At 41.1% G+C, this 21,190-nt stretch overlaps 1 protein-coding gene across 7 annotated transcripts in view; it reads left to right on the top strand.

Moving 5' to 3' along the window:
- Positions 1 to 21,190, top strand: part of dock3 (dedicator of cytokinesis 3) — a 968,429-nt gene that overhangs the window by 895,172 nt on the left and 52,067 nt on the right. For all 7 annotated transcript variants that reach the window (XM_073072555.1, XM_073072554.1, XM_073072550.1 and 4 more), the window contains 4 exons: positions 307 to 393; positions 2,912 to 3,091; positions 18,275 to 18,358; positions 20,506 to 20,622. In XM_073072555.1, coding sequence (XP_072928656.1) covers positions 307 to 393; positions 2,912 to 3,091; positions 18,275 to 18,358; positions 20,506 to 20,622 — 468 coding nt within the window. The remainder of the gene's footprint in view (positions 1 to 306; positions 394 to 2,911; positions 3,092 to 18,274; positions 18,359 to 20,505; positions 20,623 to 21,190) is intronic.

Raw genomic sequence — 21,190 nt, 5'->3', positions numbered from 1 at the left:
CAACTGGGACTACCTCGGACAGACTCTTTGGTGGTGTAGACAAGTTGGGCCAAAGGGCCTCTTTCTATGCTGTATAACTCTATGATGATTTTTGGTTGGGTGGTGGGGGCTGATTTACACCATGGGGATTTAAAGCATAGAAGTCTTGTATGAGACAAAACTGATGTTTGGGTGTGAGGCAACAGTGTTCTGAAGCTTTCTGGGGCTGATAGGAATAGTGTGATATTCTAAAGTTACAGAGTGTGGAAGTACTGAGCTACCAGTAGGTAGAGGTAATGATTCTGTATCATCGTGTTTCCTGTCTAGAGCCTCTGGATCGAACGCACAACCCTGACTCTCACACACAGCTTGCCTGGGATCTCCCGCTGGTTTGAAGTAGAGAAGAGAGAAGTGGTAAGGTTCTGCCTTTTATTGCTGCTTTCAAGCATGGTCTGAAATCTATCAGGTTTATTACGAAAATATGCCAAGTGCACATGTGACTGATTGATCGAGCTGAAAAATCAACTGGGTCTCCTGTGCATTGGAGGCACTCTCTTTAGGCACTGGCATCGGAATGCACGTTTTCCTCTCGACAGGCCTGATTTGTAGCTCCCACACTGTAGGTCACCCAGCGTGTATCTTTACTAATATGACTCAATAAAAACATTAAATCATACTACTCAATTGTTCTTCCTCCAAGATATAACGTGGTCTGCATTATTAACTAATTTTAAAACTTTCATCACAATTGGCTGACAGAGAATCACTAAATCAATGTTAAAACAAAGGTCCGTTGTATCTGATTCAAACAATATTCAGAAGTGTAAGAGTAGAGATGAGATAAATGAGAAGGCAGTCAAACTTGTGTAGAAAAAAGCCTAGGCAAAGAGTTCTGTTTTTAAGATCCTTCAGATGGACCATTGGAAATTGAATAAAGTCAAATCAACTTTAAATTGGTTTAATTTTCATTGCTATCAGCTAGTCAAATCCCATCAAGTTGAATTTACTAGGTTACATTAAAGTGCCTGTATAGCAAAAAACTGAACATGCTAGAAATCTGAAATTAGAACAGAAAATGTTCGAAATACTCAAAAAGTCAAGCAATTTCTTTGTAAAGAGAAATACTGAGTCAAGAACATGGGTAAAATGGAGACAAAGTAGCTTCCGTAAGAAAGTCTAAAGTTCTTGTTCTCTGCTTTACCTTGATTGAGAGTTGTCACATGGAAGAACGTTGCAGCTTTAAAAAACTGTGGTTAGAGTACATTTGAAATATTGTGCTCAATTCTGGTCGGCTCATTGTAGAAAGGATGTAGAAGCTTTAGAGAGGATGCAGAGGAGATTTACCAGAATGCTGCCTGGATTAGAGTGTGTGTCTTAGGAGGATAGATTGAGCGAGCTAGGAATTTTCTTTCTGGAGCAAAGGAGGATGGGAGGCAACTTGATAAAGGTGTACAAGATAATAAGGGGCATAGATCAAGCAGATAGCCAGAGACTTTTTCCCTGGGTGGAAATAGCTAATACGAGGGGGCATAATTTTCAGGTGATATAAGGAAAATATAGGAGGGATGTCAGAGGTAAGTTTTTTTTTTACAGAGAGTAGTGAGTGCATGAAATGCCCTGCTATGGATGTTGATAGAAGCACGTTTAAAAATTTTTAGATTAGCACATGGATGATAGAAAAATAGAGGGGTGTGTAGGAGGGAAAGGTTAGATTGATCTTAGAGCAGGTTAAAAGGTCGGCTCAATATCATGGGCTAAAAGGCTGTACTGTGTTGCAATGTACTATGTTCAAAATCCAAGTCATCAGTAGGTCAGCTTGTAAACACACTGACAGGAGTGACTATTTGGTCTTTCCTGACTGACAACTCATGAACGGAGGAGAACAACCCAGGTGTGAATCCACCATTCACAAACATTCTTTCTAGTCTTGCTTACCCCTCTAGGGTATTAGGCCTGAGGGAGGGTTACCCCTGTGAAATCAGCCCCATACAGTTTACCCTCATTCCTCAGAAGCCCTGCAACCTTCTTTCACATGCCCATCAACTACCCTTTAATTCTTTTGCCAGTTAAATGGTAATATGCTATAGCTGATTAGTCTACCAGCACAGCCTTGGGATGTGAAAGGAAACCAGGCCGCCTTCGTAGTCACACAGAGTATGGTAATGCTACGCAAGCAACACCTTAGATCAGGATGGAACCTGGGTCCCAAGAGTTGTGACGTGGCAACACCAACTGCTGTACTTCAATGCCTTTTGCCCATTGGATCTTGCTCAGAGCAGCAATGTAGTAAGCAAGCAGCTGAGCTCCTGGACTATGATTGCAACGCAATATGTTTCTATTGCGTTTGTCCATGAGTGTCCTGACAGTCCAAATCCTGAACTTCATTTCTACTGTGGATCGAAAGTAGGCTTTGCAGCCTTGTATTAATGTGGTTTACCCATTGTATATTACATTCCACTTGGATATGACTAATGCTTCTCTCTCCTCTCTCCACTCCTACCTGTCTCATCCTGCTTCACCAGCACTCCAACATTCCTCCCTGTTACTAAATAAAATTGATTTCTCAGTAAACTTTATTTCAAAGTGGAAAAGATTTGAGTTCCTCTGTTATATATTAACCTTCCTTATTTTGGGTGGAAGCCCTTCTTTATTTTGTTAATTATTGAAATGAGCAAGTCCTGAATTTGACTTGAACCCAGTATCTGGTCTTGAAACATAGCTTATGAAGGGAATGTAACCAGGATGGCCATCCAGTGACCAATTTCTACAAACATTCACGTGATTTAAATGAGGATCAATTGTGGCTCAAGGGTATTACAATCTATAAATCCACACAAGACCTCTTCTCTCACTATCTTCAAGTCTGCCTAATAACATTAAGATCTCAAAGAACCATATCAACTCTAACTCGCAATGTCTTGGTATGTGACAGGTGGAGGTGAGCCCTCTGGAAAATGCCATCTATGTTGTGGAGAACAAAAACCAAGAACTGAGAAGCCTGATCAACCAGTACCAGCACAAGCAGCTGCACGCTAACATTAACCTGCTCAGCATGTGTCTGAATGGAGTGATAGATGCAGCAGTGAATGGAGGAATAGCCAGATACCAGGAGGTAAGAGACGGCTGATAGGGGTTGAATATACGCTCAAATAGTGAACTCAGACACTTCATCACTTAACACTAGGACTAATGATAATTTCTACATCATATCTACCTCCATTTCTAAACATTGACTATTATAGGTCTGTAAAACCTAAGACCAGAATTAGGTCACTTGGCCCATCGAGTCTGTCCTGCCATTCTATCACAGCTAATTTATTATCCTTATCTCCATTCTCCAGCCTTTTCCACAGAACTTTTTACTCCCCTACTAATCAAAATTAAAATACAGGCCATTATTGTAAATAATGACTCAGACCACCGAACCAGACTGGGTAATTTCACAGAGCCACACACACACACAAAATGCTGGAGGAACTCAGTAGGATAGTCAGGATCTATGGAGAGGAATAAACAGTCAATGTTTCAAGTTGAGGTTCTAGCACCTGCACAATCTCTTCTGTTTAAGTTGTGCTTGATTTCACAACTTTTTGTTAAAAGCATGAATCCAAGCTAAATAGGGCACAAGGTAATTAACCTGCAAGTCAAAGTGTAAAAGTATAAAACTCCTTTAATCTGGCATGCTCAGGACTTTGGTGAAGCCAACAGATTTTCTGGACTATTAGATTTTTTTTAATTAATGCGCCAAAGGGGATGGATGGAACCAAGACCTCAGTGAGTGGAGGGGGAGGTAGTAACCGAGGCCTTGGCGAGTGGAGGGGACGGTGGGAACCGAGGCCTTGGCGAGTGGAGGGGACGGTGGGAACCGGGGCCTTGGCGAGTGGAGGGGACGGTGGGAACCGAGGCCTTGGCGAGTGGAGGGGACGGTGGGAACCGGGGCCTTGGCGAGTGGAGGGGACGGTGGGAACCGGGGCCTTGGCGAGTGGAGGGGGAGGTCGGAACCGGGACCTCGGCGAGTGGAGGGGGCGGTGGGAACCGGGGCCTCGGCGAGTGGAGGGGGAGGTGGGAACCGGGGCCTCGGCGAGTGGAGGGGGAGGTGGGAACCGGGACCTCGGCGAGTGGAGGGGGAGGTGGGAACCGGGGCCTCGGCGAGTGGAGGGGGAGGTGGGAACCGGGGCCTTGGCGAGTGGAGGGGGAGGTCGGAACCGGGACCTCGGCGAGTGGAGGGGGCGGTGGGAACCGGGGCCTCGGCGAGTGGAGGGGGAGGTGGGAACTGAGGCCTTGGCGAGTGGAGGGGACGGTGGGAACCGGGGCCTTGGCGAGTGGAGGGGACGGTGGGAACCGAGGCCTTGGCGAGTGGAGGGGACGGTGGGAACTGAGGCCTTGGCGAGTGGAGGGGACGGTGGGAACCGGGGCCTTGGCGAGTGGAGGGGACGGTGGGAACCGAGGCCTTGGCGAGTGGAGGGGACGGTGGGAACCGGGGCCTTGGCGAGTGGAGGGGACGGTGGGAACCGGGGCCTTGGCGAGTGGAGGGGGAGGTGGGAACCAGGACCTCGGCGAGTGGAGGGGGCGGTGGGAACCGGGGCCTCGGCGAGTGGAGGGGGCGGAGGGAACCGGGGCCTTGGCGAGTGGAGGGGGAGGTCGGAACCGGGACCTCGGCGAGTGGAGGGGGCGGTGGGAACCGGGGCCTCGGCGAGTGGAGGGGGAGGTGGGAACCGGGGCCTCGGCGAGTGGAGGGGGAGGTGGGAACCGGGACCTCGGCGAGTGGAGGGGGAGGTGGGAACCGGGGCCTCGGCGAGTGGAGGGGGAGGTGGGAACCGGGGCCGCGGCGAGTAGAGGGGACAGTGGGAACCGGGGCCTCGGCGAGTGGAGGGGGAGGTGGGAACCGGGGCCTCGGCGAGTGGAGGGGACGGTGGGAACCGGGGCCTCGGCGAGTGGAGGGGGAGGTGGGAACCGGGGCCTCGGCGAGTGGAGGGGACGGTGGGAACCGGGGCCTCGGCGAGTGGAGTGGGAGGTGGGAATCGAGACCGCAATGAGTATAGGGGGAGCACAGCAAATATCACCTGATGAGCCAGATACTGAGCCAATTGGATTTCCACATAATTGGATGCCAGATTATTGTGGAAGCATTCAGCAAATTCAGTTGTCTTTATTTTAATGAAGAGCTAATCAGCTAAAAGTGTAGAATTGGGAATTTCACTTACAAGATACTATCTAAGGTTTATTTTGTGTGCTGTTGTCTCTGACATTTCAAGCAACTAAATGTATTTTTGCAGACAGATGGTGAAACACACAGGTGTAGAAATGAGAGTTGTACATCTTATTTATGTCTTTTACACCATAAGACCAGAAGACGTAGGAGCAGAATTAGGCCATTTCGCCCATCAAGTCTGTGCAACTATTTCATCATGGCTGATCCAATTTTCCTCTCAGCCCCAATCTCCTACATTCTCCCTTCTTTTCATGCCCTGACCAATCAAGAATCTATCAACCTCTGCCTTAAATATACAGAAAGACTTGAACTCCACAGCTGCCTGTACACATTCTGTTAAAGAATTCCACAGATTCCCCACTCCCTGGCTAAAGGAGTTCCTCCTCATCTCCATTTTAAATTGACACCCCTCTATTCTGAGGCTGTGTCCTCTGGTCTTAGACTCTTCCCATCATGGGAAACATCCTCCCCACATCCACTCTATCAAGGTCTTTCAACATAAAATTGGTTTCAATGAGGGCACCCCCCCCCCCAGTCTTGTGAATACAGGCCCACAGCCATCAAACGCTCTTCATATGACAAGCCATTCGATCCTGGAATCATTTTCATGCACCTCCTTTGAACCCTCCCCAGTTTCAACGCATCCTTTCTAAGATAAGGAGTCCAAAACTGCTCACAATACTCCAAGTGAGGCCTCATCAGTGCTTTATAAAGTCTCAACCTCACATCCTTTCTTTTATGTTCTGGCCCTCTTGAAATGAATGCTGACATCGCAGTTACCTTCCTCACCACAGACTCAAACTGCAAATTAACCTTTAGGGAATCCTGTACAAGGACTTCCAAGTCCCTTTGCACCTCAGGTTTTTGGATTTTCTCTTCATTTAGAAAATAGTCACGGACTAAATTTGACCACAGCATCTGCAGTGTACTTTGTGTTTAGAAAATAGTCAATCCTGGTTTTCCGGTGACGTCATCGTCGAGAATGGCAGCTTAAGTCACTAGCTCCTCCAGAAAAACACGTATTAAGCCCCATTAACCTGTCAAATATAATATTTTTCGAAAAATATTTGAACTGAAAAGAGGGGCAAGAATGGGGAAAAAGAATGGAAATAAAAAAAGTGACACTGCGGGGCTTGCGTCCGAGAGGAGTGCAGCAAGCGGCTCTCCAACCCGACCGCATGCGAGCGAGGCTGATGCTGGGCCTCGTTCAGACGAAGCGGCGAATATGTTCGAAATCCTGAAAGAAATAATGGAGGTCCAGAAAGATATAAAGCAGCAGCTCCGTGATATCAAGGCAGAGCTCGCCAGCGTTAATCAAAATATAGCAGTGGCAGAGACTCGCATTGAGAAGGTGGAAGATCGCATTCAAAACGTGGAACGGATACTGAGCAAGACAATAAAAATCATACATCACCAAGAAGGTAAACTGCTTGATCTGGAGGGAAGATCACGGCAGAAAAATGTCAGAATCTACAACGTTCCCGAAGGAGCGGAGTCTATGACGGAGTTTGTCGGAAAGTTACTGCGGGACGTGCTGGATCTTCCCCTGGCTATGAAGCTGGAAGTCGAAAGAGCCCACCGTGTGCTCGTTCCAAAACCTACCCAGGATAGAAAGCCACGATCAATTATAATTAAATTCCTTCGGTACAGCACCAAGGCGGAGATTCTACGAAGGGCCTGGGGTAAGAAGAGAGTGTTTTTAGAGGATAAATTAATATATTTCGACCAAGATTACCCCCCCCCCCCCACGGTCCTCCAGAAATGCAAAGAATACTCCGAAGCAAAGCGAGTACTAAAGCAAAATAAAATTAGATTTCAAACTCCGTACCCTGCTAAACTTCGAGTGTTTTATGACAACGGGACGCAGTTGTACCAAACAGTGGAAGAAGCGACTACAGACATGAAGGCCAGAGAGTTGTCTGTCAGCATGACCAAAATGAAAGAAAGCCTGGCTGAGGAATTGTCTCGCTCGGCTTGGGAAATAGTGCAAGAATCGAGAAGGCAGGAAACGGGAGGAAGCCGAGAGAAACATATCAGGAAGAGACCAGGAGTTTCCTTCACCCCTTTCAGAAGAGCCATAAGGTTTGGCTAACTTTAAAAATGCTGAGAAGCTAAACAGAAGCAAAAGTACACGGTGATATACCTATCTCGAGAAATACTTATTATAATGTGCATTTTATATTACTTAGTTGTTATTCTTTATTCGCACACTTACTCCTTTTTCCCCACCAAAATGAGAATATATATATATATATGTATATGTGTGCATATGTGTGTAATGTGTGTGTGTATGTATGTATATGTATATGTGTGTGTGTGTATGCATGTATATATATTTGTGTGTGTGTGTATGCATGTATATATATTTGTGTGTGTGTATATATATATATATATAAGGAGTACACAGGGAAATCTTTTCCGTGTAATGGATTTGTTCACTGACTTTTATGAATACTGCAATGGGAGCCCTCAACTCACAAATAGGAGGGGTTATCCCCCACAGCTAGACATTTCCTCTAGCTCAACGGAGGGTCATTTACTAGAGACCTCAGCCTTGGAATCACACGTTCATTGCCATTTTTGTTATTATTTGAGATTCTTGGTTCTTATTTGTTATGGGAGTAGATCAATTAAGTTTTATTCTAATTTCAATGATACATTGACAGGTAAATACAGATGGCTAAGGACAAGGTAAAATTCATTTCTTTTAATGTAAATGGACTATTAAATCCAATCAAACGTAAGAGAATTTTATCCAAAATGAAAAAAGAACAAGCCCATGTAGTATATTTACAGGAAACTCATTTAAGTGATAATGAGCATAAAAAAACTAAAGAGAATGGGCTTCACTAATCTGTTTTTCTCCTCATATAAATCAGGACATAGGAGAGGAGTTACTATTCTTATCTCAAGTAAGCTAAATTTTGAAAAAGTATTTCGAAATGGGAGATAAAGAAGGCAGATATATTCTGGTAAGGGGGAATATAGACGGCAATTCAGTTACTCTGTTGAATATATACGCACCCCCGGGAAGTGATACTGGTTTCTTTCAGAAAATTACTGATAATTATGGTAACGGAAACGGAAGGTCTCCTGATATGTGGGGAAGACTTAAATTTACAATTACAACCAAACTTAGACTCTTCCAATAGAAAAACCTATGAAACAAAATCTTTACATAAGAAAGTTAATATACTTTTTGAGGATGTTGGTTTAATTGATATATGGAGGGACCTTTTCCCTGACTGAAGGGATTACACTCATTATTCTGCTCCACATTCTGTATATACAAGAATAGACTATTTCATTACATTTGGAAAAGACAAAGACAAAATAAACACCTGTGGAATTGGGACAATAGATGTAACTGACCATGCACCTATATATTTATCTGTCGATTTTGACCTACAACCAAAGAATACTATTTGGAAACTAAATTCAAGTCTACTCAATAATCTGTACTTTAAGGAACAAATTAAAAAAGAAATTGATCTCTACTTAGAATTTGATGATAATGGAGAGGTTTCACCTCCCATTTTATGGGATACTCTGAAGGCGGTCTAAAGAGGGAAAATTGTAGTGATATCTTCATATAAGAAAAAAATAAGGAATAAAACAGAGGAATTACAAAATAGACTGAAGGAACTAGAGGAAAAACACAAATTGAATTTGGCACAGGATACATTAGGGGAAATTAAAAGAATTAGGAATGAAATAAATAATTTGGCTACACAAGAAATCAGGAAAAACTTAATGTTTCTGAAACAGAGACAATATGAAAGTGGATCGAAATCTATGAAAATACTGGCGTGGAAACTGAAAAAAAAATAGCAGAAAATACAATTCATAGAATTGGGGACCCAAGAACGAAAACGATAAAAAATAAGCTAAGTGAAATTCAACAAGCTTTTGAAGTGTTTTACAAAACGCTATATTCCAAAGTTCCAGGGGGAAGCATAACCCAAATTGACATCTTCTTGAATTCTCTAGAGTTACCCACTTTAAGCGAAGAACAAATTAGAAGGATGACTGCTGACATAACTGAAGTTGAATTAAAAGCTGCAATTAGTAGGCTTAAATTAAGCAAGTCACCAGGATCAGATGGGTATACGACAGAGTGGTACAAAGAATTTAAAAATGAGTTAATTCCTGTTTCACTCCCCACACTGAACTGGGCTCTAAAAAAGGCACAAATGCCACCCAGTTGGAAGGAAGCGATAATCTCAGCTATACCGAAAGAAGGCAAGGATAAAATGGAATGCGGGTCATTTAGACCAATATCCGTTCTTAATGTAGATTATAGGTTATTTACCTCCATCATGGCCAAACGATTAGAGGAGTTTCTACCCATATTGATACGTAATGATCAGACAGGTTTTATACAACAACGCCAGACTCAAGACAATATACGAAGGACACCACATTATGGATCATATACAAAAAAATAAAATCGAAGCAATAGTGATAAGCGTGGACGCTGAAAAAGTATTTGATTCGGTAAATTGGAATTTTCTTTACAGAGTTTTACATAGATTTGGTTTCCAAGACACAATTATTAAAACTATACAGACACTATATGACAATCCTACTGCTAGGATTAAAATCAATGGATATTTATCAAATAGTCTTACCCTAGAAAGGGGCATGAGACAGGGTTGTGCATGGTCACCACTACTCTTCGCGCTATATCTGGAACCATTAGCTCAATACATCAGACAAAATGAAGATATCAGGGGAATTACTATTAAAGGGACAGAGCATAAATGGGCTTGTTATGCGGATGACATTTTGATCTATCTAGGGCAACCAACATACTCTACCTAATTTGATGCAATCCTTTGAACAATATGGTCAATTATCAGGATACAAGATCAACATAGATAAAACCCAATTACTTTCATATTACTATAGCCCACCAAGAGAAATTGAAAGTCGATACCCCTGGGCATGGCCACACAGAGTCTTTCAAATATTTGGGCATCATTATCAGCCTCTATATAAAAAAATTAAGGAAGATGTGGCAAGATGAAGCCTGATTCCTTTGTTCAGTCTCAGTTCAAGGATTGAGTCTATTAAAATGAATATACTGCCCAGACTGTTATATCTCTTTCAGACCCTACCAATAGAGATTAATCAAAATCAATTCAATGAATGGAACAAGATGCTATCCAGGTATATTTGGCGGGGTAAAAGGCCTAGAGTTCATCTCAAAACTTTGCAATTAGCAAAGGAAAAGGGGGGATGGGGCCTACCTTCTCTTAGAGATTATTATTTTGCAGCACAGTTGAGAGCTGTGATATGTTGGTGCAACCCATCATATGACGCTCAATGGAAAAACATTGAGGAGCGGTACTTCCCATCCCCATACGAGCAATTTTGGCTGATAACAACCTGCAAAGGTACATAAATACTGTTGATAACCCATGGGTGAAATTGACTCTTAAAATATGGAAAACTACTATAAAAGAATATAATCTAGAGGGAGATATTGCGATTCTTAAATGGTGTGCATATGACTCTGATTTTACACCAAATAAATTGGATGCTAGATTTAAAGACTGGACAGCTAAAGGAATAACAGTTCTTTGCAACATAATGAAAGAAGGAACACTGTTCAGTTTTGAAATGCTTAAAGAGAAATACTTATTAGAAAAACAAGATTTTTATCAGCATTTACAGATGCGACAATATGTTAATAAGACGCTTAAAAATGTAACCAAGGCAAATACATGCTTGATAGAGCTCTTTAGAAAAGCATATAATTCAGATAATGGTAGTAGAATCATTTCAAGCATGTATAAGGGGTTGTCAAATCTTAAAACACATTCAACCTCATACATTAAAACAAAATGGGAGAAGGAAGGAGGGATAATTATATCTGAGGGAGAATGGACAACAATATGGAGATATCAATGGAAGTGTACCAGTTCACAGAAATGGAGGGAGTTTGGATGGAAAAACTTGATAAGATATTTTATTACACCCTCTCAGAAATCCCATTATGATAGTAACCTCCCTGTTTGCTGGAGAAATTGTGGAAATCAAAATGCAAATCATTATCATATTTTTTGGGACTGCCCTGTTATCAAAAACTATTGGAGGGGGATACACAATGCCCTACAAGACATCTTTAAATGTGAAATACCCTTGGAGAGTAAGACCATATATTTTGGATATTTACCTCAAGAATGGTTGAAAAGAGATAAATATTTAATGAATATACTGTTGGTGGCTGGTAAAAAGACTCTTACTAGGAAATGGTTATCACAGGAGAGCCCAACTTTAAATACATGGATGGAAATTACAATGGACATTTACAAAATGGAGAAGATAACAGCATCTGTTAATCATAAACTAGAACAATTTGATTCATACTGGGAAAAATGGTTTAACTACATAATGCCTCATAGGACTGATTTTATTCTTACAAATCAATGAATCTGTTGTAAAAAAAAAAGATCACTCCCTTTTGTTCTTTCCTTTTGCTTGTTTTTTCTTTCCACTCTTTTCTATGTGTATACCTCAGATAAATACTTTATGGAGATTTGTGATATATATGATTATATGATGTATATGTACAATGTCTGAAATACACCTTATGGAAATGTTTGTTTGATGAACTTCAATAAAATTACAAAAAAAAGAAAATAGTCAATCCTTTCATTTCTTCTACCAAAGTGCATGACTTCCCAACACTGTGTTCTAACTGTCAGTTCTTTGACCATTCTCCAAAGCTGTCTAAGTCCTTTGGTAGCCCCTCTACTTCGTCAAAACTACCTGCCCTTCTACCTGTCTTCATATTTTCTGCAAACTTTGCAACAAAGCCATCAATTCCATCATCCAAATCATTGACATACAACATAAAAAGAATCAATCCCAACACCAACCCCTGTGGAACTCCACTAGTCACCAGTAGCCAAACATGGAATCACTTATGAGATTAGGAAGTGAATGTCAATCTGAGCAGTACCACATCACCTTTCTCTCTGAAAACAGGACTGAAGCTCAACACAGATGGGTTGAATGTAAATATTACTTGCTCATGAAATCATTTCCTAGCAAGTGTAGCTCCATGGCACGAAACTACTGAAAATGAATCACAGATCAGCAACCTCAGTCAAGCAGGACATTAGAATGGTTGATAAAGGGATGACATAGAGTGTACTTTCTATTGGCTTCTCCAAGGGTTCTCACCTTGTCGTGGTGGAGAGGCTTGTGAGTTTCTGAGATCCCAAGAGCAAGGCTGTCTGGAGTTTAGTTGTTAGGAGGGTCACCCCGACGATAAAGTTAAGTGTGTGGTCCCAGACAAAGACTGATCCAAAATCTCAGTGGTGTAGCTGGCAGAAGATGGCCCATTACAACTGTAATGAAGGAGGAGGAAAGCTGAACCAATGAAGTTGTATTGCACTTGATGCCACTGGACCCTGACCCCAATCTGTCAAGGGCCATGTGTTGGCTGCCCATGCATCAGCCTCCCCACATTAAACAAAGTCACATATAGGCATTCTCCATTAAGGATTGGATATGTGGATCCAGGATTGGCCTTTACGGCCCACTTAGGATCCACTAATAGACAACCCCTTCAGGAAACATCATACTCAACTCGAATGATCTCACCACCACTACTTAAAGCTATCACTTGGAGTATGCTATCATCAATACAGACTGGAAATACTGAATTCTCTTTCCCCAACATCATTAATCCAGGAATTAGACCATAACAAACGTGAGCAGAATTTGGCCATTTGGCCCATCAAGTCTGCTCCGCCAACAACCCCTTCTGTCTTCTCCCAGTAACCTTTGACGCCTTTATTAATCAAGAACCTATCAACCTCCACTTTAAATACACTCAATGTCTTGGCCTCTACAGCTATCCATGGCAACAAATTCCACAGATTAATCACCCTCTGGCTTAAGAAACTCTTCCTCATCTCTGTTCTAAAAAGACATTTTTCTATTCTGAGGTTGTGTCCTCTGGTTGTAGACTTCCCCCCCCCCCCCCACTATAGGAAACATCCTCTCCACATCCACTTTATTTAGGCCTTTCAATATTCAACAGGTTTCAATAAGAAACACCCCTCATTCTTCGAACCTCCAACAAGTACAGGCCCAGAACCATCAAACGCTCTTCATATGGTAACCCTTTCATTCCTGGAATCATTCTCATGAAGCTCCTCTGGACCTTCTCCAATGTCAGCATATCTTTTCTTAGATAAGGAGCCCAAAATTACACATAATACTCAAAGTGCAATCTTACCAATGCCTTATAAAGCTTCAGCATTTCACCTTGCTTTTATACTCTAGTCCTCTTAAATTGAATGCTGGCATCGCATTTGCCTTCCTCACCACCGATTCAACCTGTAAGTTAATCTTTAGCGAATCCTGTACATTGAAATTTTCAAGACTGAGCTTTTGAAATATTGATTAATTAATAATATTTACATGTAAAAGGTGAGGGTTAGATCAGCAATGATTTTATTACTTTGCAAATGCTTTGTGTGTCGAGTAGCCCAATTCTGTAATTATTTTCCTAAATTTATCAGAAAGTAGACTTGATATTGATTACCTGAAGAAATCAAAGGGCAAACATAAAATAATAAAACTTACTAAAATGATTACTAATTCCAGGAAACCGCTAATGAGACTAAGGGCTGAGAAATTTCCTGGACCTGTTGCCCTGCACCTGGTTTTCTCAGAGAGATGGGTACAGAGGTAGCAAATTCATCTGACTGTACATAAGATACAACCAAATGAAACAACTTTTCTCTTTCTTCAGACCACAGTGCACCCACAAAATATATGTCATGTACAACACATAAACAAAATATTACCATAAATAGGTTAATAAAATATAATTTAAAATGCATGCAGTGCGCAGCACAGGTAAACACTAAACAGTAAACAGCTGGCTGTCAAGTGACGAGACCTTAGTAGTCTCACACCCTGAGGGAAGAAGCTGTTAACCAGTCTAGCAGTCCTAGTCCTAATGCTCCTGTATTTCCTTCCTGACAGTGGTGTGTCACAGAGATTATGGGGTGGGTGGTAGGGATCCTCAACAGTGCTTTGGGCTCTTTGTCTGCAATGGTCTCAGTAGATGTCACAAATAGTGGGGAGGGAGTTGCAAGGTTTATGTACTCAAGGAAGTTAATTATAGGTACCTGAAATCTCTGTTTCCAAGAGCTTTTAGACTGTTTCTGAGGGAATATCACGTGTGAAGCCACATACATGGCAAAGAAACAGTATAAATGTAGAGAGCAGTTTAGGTTTGTTAGGCATGGGGTAAGGAACATCAACAAGCATGAAAGAAACACAGGATAAACTGGAGTTCATTCCTCTGCCTTCAATTTCTGCAACTGACAATTAGTTCATCTGCATCATTGTGTTTTTTAGCTTATAGGAATTGTACTTATTTTTTGAAAATCCTTTGTATTTTAGAAATGGTTTAAAATTTGGAAGTCTTTATCAGACAGTAATCTTCTGTGAGTTTTAAATGTGTTTTAAGAATGTTGTTTGGATTTAAACGTGTTTCACTGAAAATAAATGAAATGTTTTAAACTACTTTGTTAGCTGGAAATAGCTTCTCCTGGTAGGAAGGGAGGATCCGCTGCTCAAATAATAGGTATTAGTAGCTAAACTCACCATAGAGAATAAACAGGGAAGTGAACTACTCTTTGAAAATTGGGTAGTTTCAGAATAACCTCCCTTTAGTGAAGTATCTATACTGCTGTAGCTACTTGAGCTTAAGGTCTTCGCTTGACTTTAGAATATTGTGGTCAGCAAACCCAATAGCATCACAGAATCTTCCACAGTGCAATCTGATGCAAAATGCTTATTCAGTTTGTCCACCATTTCTTTGTCCCCATTACTACCTCTCCAGCATCATTTTCAATAGTCCAATATCCAATCCTGCCTTTCTTTTACTGTTTATGTAGCTGAAAAAAACTTTTGGTATCCTCTTTTATATTATTGGCTTAGTTTGTCTTTATATTAACGTACACAAAATGCTGCAGGAAATCAGTAGGTCAGTAGTAATGGAAATGAAGAAACAGTCAAAGCTTCAGGCCAAGACCCTCTTCAGACCTTTGTGTTTGCCTTCATATTTCTTCTTTTCTCTCCTTTCAGGTGGTGCCTTTGTTGCTTTGTAAAAGCTTCCCAATTCTCTTACTTTCCACTAGTTTTTACAATATTGTATATTCACTCTTTTACGCTTTCTTTTACTTTTATGCTTTCTTTGACCTCTCTTGCCAGTCATTGTTGCCTCATCCTCCCTTTAGAATGCTGTCTTGTTGGGATGAAATGACTTTTTGAATTACTCCCAGAAACTCTCATCATTGCTACTCCACTGTCATTGCAACTAGAGTACCCTCCCAAACAACTTTGGCCAGCTCTTCTCTCATGTCTCTGTAGTTGTCTTTACTCAACTGTAATACTAATACTTATGATTTTAGCTTCAGTCATTCAATGCCCCTCTTCTCAAATTTGTCTCTGTGTTGCCTGAATTTAAACTCTTATTCTTTTCTAAGCATTCTTTTTTATCCAAGTGACTTCAGTAACTTCTCTTGCACTCTCCTCTTTTCCTAGAACCAGATTTTCACAAGAGGTAAATCCGCACACTGACCATTCAGTTGAAAGTCCTCTCCACCGTATTAGTTACCAGGGCCTACATTACCAGCAATCCAGAGATTATTATCTTTTTGATTCTGCTTTTTAATTTAGTTCTTATTGACTCATATTCTTTGAACAGAATCTCTTTCCTCATTCTACCCATGTCATATATACATGGACCACAACACTGGATTTTTGCCCTCCCACTCCAAATTACTCTGCAGGTCAGATGAGATGTCCCGAATCTGGCACAGGCAGACCACACAGCCTCTGGGACTCTAGATCCTTACAACAGAACTCATCTGTTCCCCTAACTGTACTATCCGCAATTACAACTACATATTTCTTCTCTCCTCCCCCTTAAATGTGTCAGTTTAAAAGAATCAATTCTGCAGTGGTCTGATCATGATCTGGGTCAAAGTCATAAAAACAGGAACGTTCTGCTAATTGTAGTCTTTGAGAAAACACCAAAATTAAGCATGTATGTTGAGCATATGTGTATGTTTTAAAAGCTTTTCAACACTACCTTTTAAGTTTACTGACCACTAAAATAACTGGTAGGTGGTTCTGTAAAGTATTTTGAAGTCATTTTTTATCTTTGATATAACAGTTATGCATTGTAGATGGATTGTCATAGATTTAAAATGTTTATTTAGTGAAATAACCCATTTTAAACACTATTACTGTTGAATATATAAAAGAATATCATATCGTGACTTTAAAAAGTTTTCAACCCCCTTGGAAGTTTTCATATTTTATTGTTTTACAACACTGAATTACAGTTGTTTTAATTTGGCTTTCTTGACACTGATCAACAGAAAAGTCTCTTCCGTGTCAGAGTGAAAACAAATTTCTACAAATTAATCTAAATTCATTACAATTATTAAATACAAAATAATTGATTGCATTATTACTCACCCCCTTCAAGTCAGTATTTGGTAGATGCACCTTTTACAATTACAGCTTTGAGTCTGTGTGGATAGGTCTCCAACAGGCTTGCACATCTGGACACTACAATTTTTCCCCATTCTTCTTTACAAAACTGCTCAAGCTCTGTCAGATTGCATGGGGATCATGTGTGAACAGCCCTTTTCAAGTTCAGCCACAAATTCTCAATTGGATTGAGATCTGGACTGTGACTTGGCCACTCCAGGACATTAACTTTGTTGCTTTTAAGCCGTTCCTGTGTAGCTTTGGCTTGATGCTTAGGGTCATTGTCTTGCTGGAAAACAAATCTTCTCCCAAGTTGCAGTTCTCTTGCAGACTACATCAGGATTTCCCTGTATTTTGCTGCATTCATTTTACCGTCTCTATTCACAACCCTTCTAGGGTCTGTTGCAGTGAAGCATCTCCATAGCATGATGCAGCCACTGTAAGGATGGTGTGTTTTTGATGATGTGTGATGCGTGGCTTATGCCAAACATAGTGTTTAGTCTGATGGCCAAAAAGCTCAATTTTGGTTTCATCAGACCATAGAACCTTCTTCTAGCTGACGTCAGAAACTCAAACATGTTTTCTGGCAAACTCTAGCCAAGACTTCATTTTTTCAACAGTGGGGTTTTTTTTTTTGCCACTCTCCCTTAAAGCTGTGACTGGTGAAGCACCCAGGCAACAATTGTTGTATGCAGAGTCTCTCCCATCTCAGCCACTGAAGCTTGTAACTTCTCCTGGTGGCCTCTCTCACTAGCCCCCTTCTTGCATGGTTACTCAGTTTTTGAGGACAGCCTGCTCTAGGCAGATTTACAGATGTGCCATATTCTTTCCATTTCTCGATGATTTACTCCAAGGGATATTCAGCGAGTTGGAAGTTTTCTTGTATCCATCTCCTGACTTGTGCTTTTCAGTAGCCTTTTCACAGAGTTGTTTGAAGTGTTCTTTTGTCTTCATGATGTAGTTTTTGCCAGGATACTGACTCACAAGCAGTTGGACCTTCCAGATACAGGTGTATTTTTACTACAATCAGTTGAAACACCTTGACTGGATACATTTGATCTCCATTTAACTAATTATGTGGCTTTGAAAACCAGTTGGCTGCACCAGTGATGATTTGGTGTGAAACATTAAAGGGCATGAATAATTATAATCAATTATTTTGTGCTTTATATTTGTAATTAATTTAGATCACTTTGTAGCGATTTGTTTTCACTTTGGTGTGATAGTCACTTTTGATCAGTGTCAAAAAAAGCCAAATTAAATCAATTGAGATGCAATGTTGTAAAACAATAAAACATGAAACTTCCAGGGGAGAATGAATACTTTTACAGGCACTGTATTTTTTAAAATAATCTTGCATTGTTTCATGGCAACTTTTACATTATAAATGGGTTTGAGCAGAATGTTAGGAGGAGTAAATTTTTTTCAAGCACACTCCGTGTTTGGCTTGCCTGCTTCACCCAACCCCAAGTGTGTCAGAAGTGCAAAAGTGCTACCAAACACTAGAATCTTGGTAAAATAACTCAATTTCTTTCCTCTTGACAGGCATTTTTCCACAAAGAGTACATAGTGAACCATCCTGAAGACAGTGAGAAAATTAACCAGCTGAAAGAACTCATGCAGGAACAGGTATTGTGTTCCCATCTGTGCTCCAGTCATCTCTTTATCTTACAGATTCATAGAGTTATACTGCAGAGTAACTACTGCTTTGTCACACCATGTCCATGCTGACCATCACACCTATCGAAATTAATCCCAATATCTATACTATCTGCATTAATTCCAATATACCCTGCTCTTTCAGGTATTACCTGCCCAGATGCTTCTTAAATGCCGTTACTGTTCCTGCCTCCATCCTCTTTCCCACAGGTTCATTCCAGATACTAACTGCATTTTGTGCAAAATATTTATCCTTCAGATCCAATTTAACCCTTCTTCTCACCTTAAACCTACGCCCTCTACTTTTCGAGATAGGAAACAGACTGTAGCTATCTACCCTATGTACACTCAGTAGTCACTTTATTAGGTACCTCCTCTGAAATGGCCATTGAGTGTATATTCATGATCTTCTACTGCTATAGCCCATCCATTTTAAGGTTCGACGTGTTGTGCATCCAGGGATGCTGTTCTACACACCACCATTGTAATGCGTAGTTAGTTGAGTTACTGTCATCTTCCTGTCAGACTGAACCAGTTTGGCCATTCTCCTCTGACCTCTCTCATTAACAAGGCATTTTTGCCCACAGAACTTCTACTCACTGTATGTTCTGTTATTGTTTTTCGCATCATTTTCTGTAAACTGAGATCAGCAGTTTCTGAGATACTCAAAACACCCTGTCTGGCATCAACCATTACTCTACAGTCAAAGTCACTTAGATCATATTTCTCCCCCATTCTGGTGGTTGATCTGAACAAAAACTGAACATCTAAACCGTGTCTGCATAATTTTATGCATTGAGTTGCTGCTACATGATTGGATGATTAGATATTTGCATTAAGAGTGTATGCCTCTCATAATTTTACATATCCCTAGAATGTCACCTTTCAGTCTCTGTACTCCACAGAAAGCAGTTCTGGCTTATTCAATCTCTTAATAACTCAAGTGCTCCAGTCCAGGCAAAATGTCTGTGAAACCTTTCTGCACATTCTCCAGGTTAAAAACATCTTTCCTGTAGTGTGATGACCAGAACTGCACACAGTACTCCCAAGTGCAGCCTAGCAGTGTTTTGCACACCTCTAATGTGATGTCCCTACTCTCGTACTCGATGCCTCAGCTAATGAAGACAAGCATGCCATATACCTTCTTTGCCATCCTGGCTATCTGTGTTGCCACTTCCAAGGAATTATGTCCCTGTATTCCAATGTCTCTCTATTCAACAACACTCCCCATCTGCCCTCTTACCAAAGTTGATTAATATTCTTTTGTAACCTCAGACAACCTTCTTCATTGTCTTGGGTTTCTGCACACTGATTAATTATGCCACAGAACAAACATACTATATAACAAACAGCAGAGAACGAGCCACTTGTTCCTACTTCACAGCACTGGTCACAGATGTCCAATCTGAAAAGCAACCCCCCCACCATCAGCCTCTGCCTCCTACCACCAAGTCAATTTTGTATATAATTGGCTAGCTCACCTTGGATCCCATTCAAAGTTCAAATGAAATTTATTATCAAAGTACCACATACTACCTTGTGATTCATTTTCTTGCAGCATCCTTGATGGCTGCTTTCTGTGGCAGTGATCCTTGTAAATGTGCTCAGTGAGTGGGAGGGCTTTATCTGTAATGGACTGGGTTGTATCCACCATTCCTGCTCATTGGTGTTTCCATACCAGGCCATGATGAAACCAGTCAGGAAACACTCCACTCTGCACCTATAGAAGTGTTAGGTGACAAGCCAAATCTACACAAATTTCTAAGAACGTAGAGGCACTGCTGTGCCTTCTTTGTGATGGGACTCACATGCCCAGGACAGATCCTCTGATATGGTAACACCAAGGAACAATCTTCACTTCCGATCCTCTAATGAGGTACATGGCTCATGGATCTCCAACTCCTTCCTCCTGTAGTCAATAGTCAGCTCTTTGGTTTTACTGACATTGTGTGACAGGTTATTGTTCTAACCAACCAACTGTTTCTGGTAGTACTCAGACTACGTAGAAAAAATTTATAATCCGTAAGCATCTAGTAAGGAGCAAAGTACCTATGGTGAGTTATCTGTAAGGATCTTTATAGATAATAGCCAGCCTCTTCTGTGATTGTTGCCCACAGGTTCATATTCTTGGAGTGGGATTAGCAATTCATGAGAAGCTGGTACATCCAGAAATGCGGCCCCTGCACAAGAAGTTGATAGATCAGTTCCAGATGATGAGGTCCAGCCTTTGTCATGTGAGTATTAATGCTGACAATATGGTGGCAATCGAGTGAAAGTGTCTTACAGCGAATTTTTTCTTTAATTTTGTTCTTTTTGTGGTTATCAAGTTTGTTGCAGGCAGAGTAAAATTCCTTCTATTATCTACAAAAAGCAGAGCAGCAGGTCACCCGGCTTCTTTGGAAGCACCTTCCGAATCATTGACCTCTGCCATAATGTAGGAAATAACAGTAATTGTATGGAAATCATTCTCACATTCAAACGTCACTCCAGCTCCCAAACCATCCTGACTTTAATAAACATAATGTAGTCTGGGATAAAAAAGTAAGAACTGTTTTTATTGTTGATAAAATAAATGCAGAAAGCTATTGAGTTGATGGGTATAAAAGTAGCAAATGGAATTCAATCTGGAGAAGTGTTAGGTAACGTAGACAGGGAAGACCAACAAGGCAAAAGGACACAGAATAATTGGTAAGATACCAGAATGTGTAGAGGGACAAAGCGATCTTGATGCATGTTCAATGATGCATAGCATATAGGAGCCAGAAGTGCATGCAAGAACTTTGCAGAACACAAGACAGATTT

The sequence above is a fragment of the Hemitrygon akajei genome, chromosome 19 (genome assembly GCF_048418815.1).
Source record: "Hemitrygon akajei chromosome 19, sHemAka1.3, whole genome shotgun sequence".
Classification (NCBI taxonomy): Eukaryota; Metazoa; Chordata; class Chondrichthyes; order Myliobatiformes; family Dasyatidae; genus Hemitrygon; species Hemitrygon akajei.
This window is presented reverse-complemented; position numbering and strand designations above follow the sequence as displayed.